General features: G+C 38.4%; 1 protein-coding gene across 1 annotated transcript; it reads right to left on the bottom strand.

Annotated features, from left to right (window-relative positions):
- Positions 1-267: 267 nt before the first annotated feature.
- LOC140825039 (probable leucine-rich repeat receptor-like protein kinase IMK3) lies at positions 268-3143 on the bottom strand. The gene is made up of 2 exons (XM_073186518.1): positions 1072-3143; positions 268-998 (listed from the first exon to the last, which is right to left on the bottom strand). Exons 1-2 carry the CDS (start codon positions 2933-2935, stop codon positions 382-384), a joined length of 2481 nt encoding a protein of 826 aa, XP_073042619.1. The 5' UTR covers positions 2936-3143; the 3' UTR covers positions 268-381.
- Positions 3144-3507: the final 364 nt, after the last annotated feature.

The following is a 3507-nucleotide window of genomic DNA, read 5'->3' as shown; positions in this document are numbered from 1 at the left end:
CTTTATTTTGTGAATAAAAAAATTCTTATGAGATTGTCTCACGTAATTTTATGAGATATGTCCCCAACTCGATGCGACTCACACAAAAATATTATTTTAAATTGCATGTATGAACCAAGTCGACATGTCTCACTAATATAGATTTGTGAGATCGTCTAACAATACACTTACTTTTGTGAATACACACCCCATTAACTTGTGAAATAGCAAGTATTTAACTCTGATAATGAAACACATTTGTATTTACAAGCAATACATTATCTTTGTTGTTTTTTAAAAAAAGAAATTCAGATCAACAAAATTCTAAGAATGAAAGAATAAGTGTTACAATACAACAAATCTACTTCTATTCTAGATTACCGAATATTGTCAAGTTCTTCTTCAATCGCTAGGTGATGCTACTACTCCACTGGCATCATCACCAGAACTTGTAGCTGTTTCTGGTCTAATCTCCTCCAGTTGCTGCAAAATCTGATTGGCCTCCGGTCGAGCTGACGGCGAAGGATCCACACAATGCAGTGCCAGTTTCAAAGCATTCAACAACTCATCACCAATCACTGATGCATCTCTCATCAACTCAAGATCAAAAACTTCATTAGTCCACTCCTCTTTCACGATTGATGCCACCCATTGAGGCAAATCCATACCATTCACGGCCTCCCCCGGGGATTTACCGGTTAAAAGTTCTAATAAGATCACTCCAAAGCTGTAGACATCAGTCTTTGTTATGGCTTTCTTGAGCTTTGAAAGCTCGGGTGCTCGGTACCCCAGTGCCCCCGCAGCAGCTATCACGCTTGAATATGCCGCGACAGTCATTAGACGAGAAATTCCGAAATCTGCAATTTTTGCATTTGTATGTTCATCAAGAAGAATATTACTTGACGTGAGATTTCCATGGATTATGTTGAGATTATGGTGAAGATATAGTAGCCCTCTTGCCATTCCTTTCGCTATCTTCATTCTTGTCGACCAGAAGACCGGTGAATTCGGGGCACGAGCTGCGGCAAAAGGCAATACTTAATAAATGGACATGAATGAAACTATGCATTGTGTGAAAATTTATTATCTCACCATGAAGAAAAGTTGCAAGACTTCTTTTAGGCATGTAGTCAAAAACTAACAATTTCTCTCTTTTTGGACCTATATAATAAGCTCTAAGAGCAAGAAGATTAGGATGTCTAATCTTTCCAAGGACATTAACCTCAGACTCAAATTCCCTTGGGCCTTTGGTTAACTTTTCTCTCAATCGTTTGACCGCAACTTGAATCCCATCCTCCATTGTAGCCTTATACACTGTTCCATAAGTGCTTTTGCCCATTATTTCTGCAGTAGCACACAAAAGATCATCTGCACTAAAAATCTGTGATCCATCAAAATGCACAAGCTTCCCCCCTGTTTCTTCAGTTGCTTCAACTTCACCGGCAGTGGGCGGAATATCCTTTTTACCCTTGGATACAGCCACACGTCCCACAGGCAGACCCTTCTCAGCCTCTTTAGCCAATGTTCTTTTCGTTATCAAGCAGTAGATCAAAATGCAACATGTCACTAGCAGAATTATGAGGAGAATCCCTGCTAAAATGAGTATAATATCTTTTGTATCAAGTTTTCGGTTTGGTTTATTTGGGGATGGTGTTACAGGACAAGGGGTAGAAGCACTGTATCCACAAAGCTGAGCATTGCCTAGAAACGAACTCGAGTTGAATTTCTGAGAAAGCTTAGGTGGAACAGGGCCAGATAAGTTGTTATATGAGACATCGAATGAATCAAGATTTTGCAAGTCACCAAGAGAAACTGGAATTTCTCCACTCAGATTGTTAAGAGACAAATCAAGTTTCTTCAGTGAAGAAAAATTGCTTGTGGGGACCGGAATGGCTCCATCTATTTGGTTATTCCGCAGATCAAGAACTGAGAGTTTCTGTAGACCAAAAAGACTATCAGGCAAACTGCCATCAATAAAATTATCCGAAAAATCAATGGTTTTGATCCCAGTGACATTTCCAATATCATCAGGAATGGCTCCACTCAATCTGTTACAACAAACCGAAATTTCTTGAAGTAAACTCAACTTGCCCAACGAAATAGGAATGCTTCCAGTGAACGAGTTGTGATCAAGTGCCAAAGATTGAAGTTGAAACAATTTTTCCCCATCACCACTCCAAGAATTCGGAATTTGCCCCGAAAGATTATTATTTCGAAGATCAAGAAACACCAGTGAGGCAGATTGAGTAAGACTAAGAGGCATTTCACCAGTCAAATGATTGAAACTTAAATCAAGCCTAAACAACTTAGTCGAGTTAACAAGAATAGAGGGAATTTCCCCAGACAAAGAATTATTTCCTAAGTCGAGTCCCTGAAGAAGGGGACACAAGCCAAGTGAAGAAGGAATTGAACCAGAAAGCCTGTTGTTAAACAACTGCACACCTCTAAGATTGAGCAAAAATCCCAAAGACACAGGAATAGAACCTCCAATAACATTGTCATGGAGGCTTAGTTTTCTCAAAGCTTGAAATTGCCCAATTTTTTCGGTGATTCTGCCCTCTAATCCTCTCCATGGAAGCTGTATAACTATAACTTGGCCTTGTGCACATTTAATCCCAACCCAAGCACCTGAACAAGCTCCATAACCACTATCATTCCAGCTTCTTAGAAATCCCTTAGGATCAGTCAAATCATGCTTGAAGGCCTGAAGAGCTTGGTAATCTGCCTCTGTAACAACGACACCATCCCAAGCCATGCCTGAAACAGGCCAGTTCATACACATCAAGAGCTGAAGGATCAAGAAAATTAGGGAACATCTTCTTGACGTAGTTGAACAACAAAAGGGCTCCTCCTGAATCTTCCATTTTTCCTTATCCCCATCCCCAACGAGGTAACGAAACGCATTTTCTTGAAATGGGCAAGTGTAGAAACATTGAAAAAATCCAGCCCCCTCCATAACCACTGAGAAAATCTGCGTGAATGTATTTTTAGAAGCAAACGATGGAAGAAAAACAAGAATAAATAACAGTGTGAATCGAAGAAAATATTTTTTAGAGAGCTCCAAATTAAACAGAAAAAGTTAAAGCAAAAGAATCTGGAAAACGAAAGAGTTTTCTGAGAATTGAGTCAGATCATGTCACATAGATTCAGAACAAAATCTCAGCTATTTCTATCTCTCTTCAATTCATTTGTACGACGCCCATGATGTTTAACGGCTAGTTTCCCCGAATTTATGACATGTAATATTTGGGCCAATGTCGAGGTTTCAACTTTTTTTCCCATCATCTGATAATTTCATTTATATATAAATAAATAAACAGGTGGGGCTTTTTTTAAAAGATTTTTGTGTGTATTATAATTTTTTTAATATATTTGTTTTGCACAGTTTTTCGTTTTTAATTTTTTTCCAACGAAATGTATTGTTTTGTATTTTTATATATTTTTTGTTCATAATTTCGTCCTAAGGTTCATGCCACTGCGGCACAAGTGTGGGAAAATTAGTAAAATTTTAAAGAGACTGAGGCGGTT

Source organism: Primulina eburnea, chromosome 1, assembly GCF_022965805.1.
Source record: "Primulina eburnea isolate SZY01 chromosome 1, ASM2296580v1, whole genome shotgun sequence".
In the NCBI taxonomy this organism is placed as follows: domain Eukaryota; kingdom Viridiplantae; phylum Streptophyta; class Magnoliopsida; order Lamiales; family Gesneriaceae; genus Primulina; species Primulina eburnea.
Note: the sequence above shows the minus strand (reverse complement) of the source record. Positions and strands in the feature narration are given on the sequence as shown.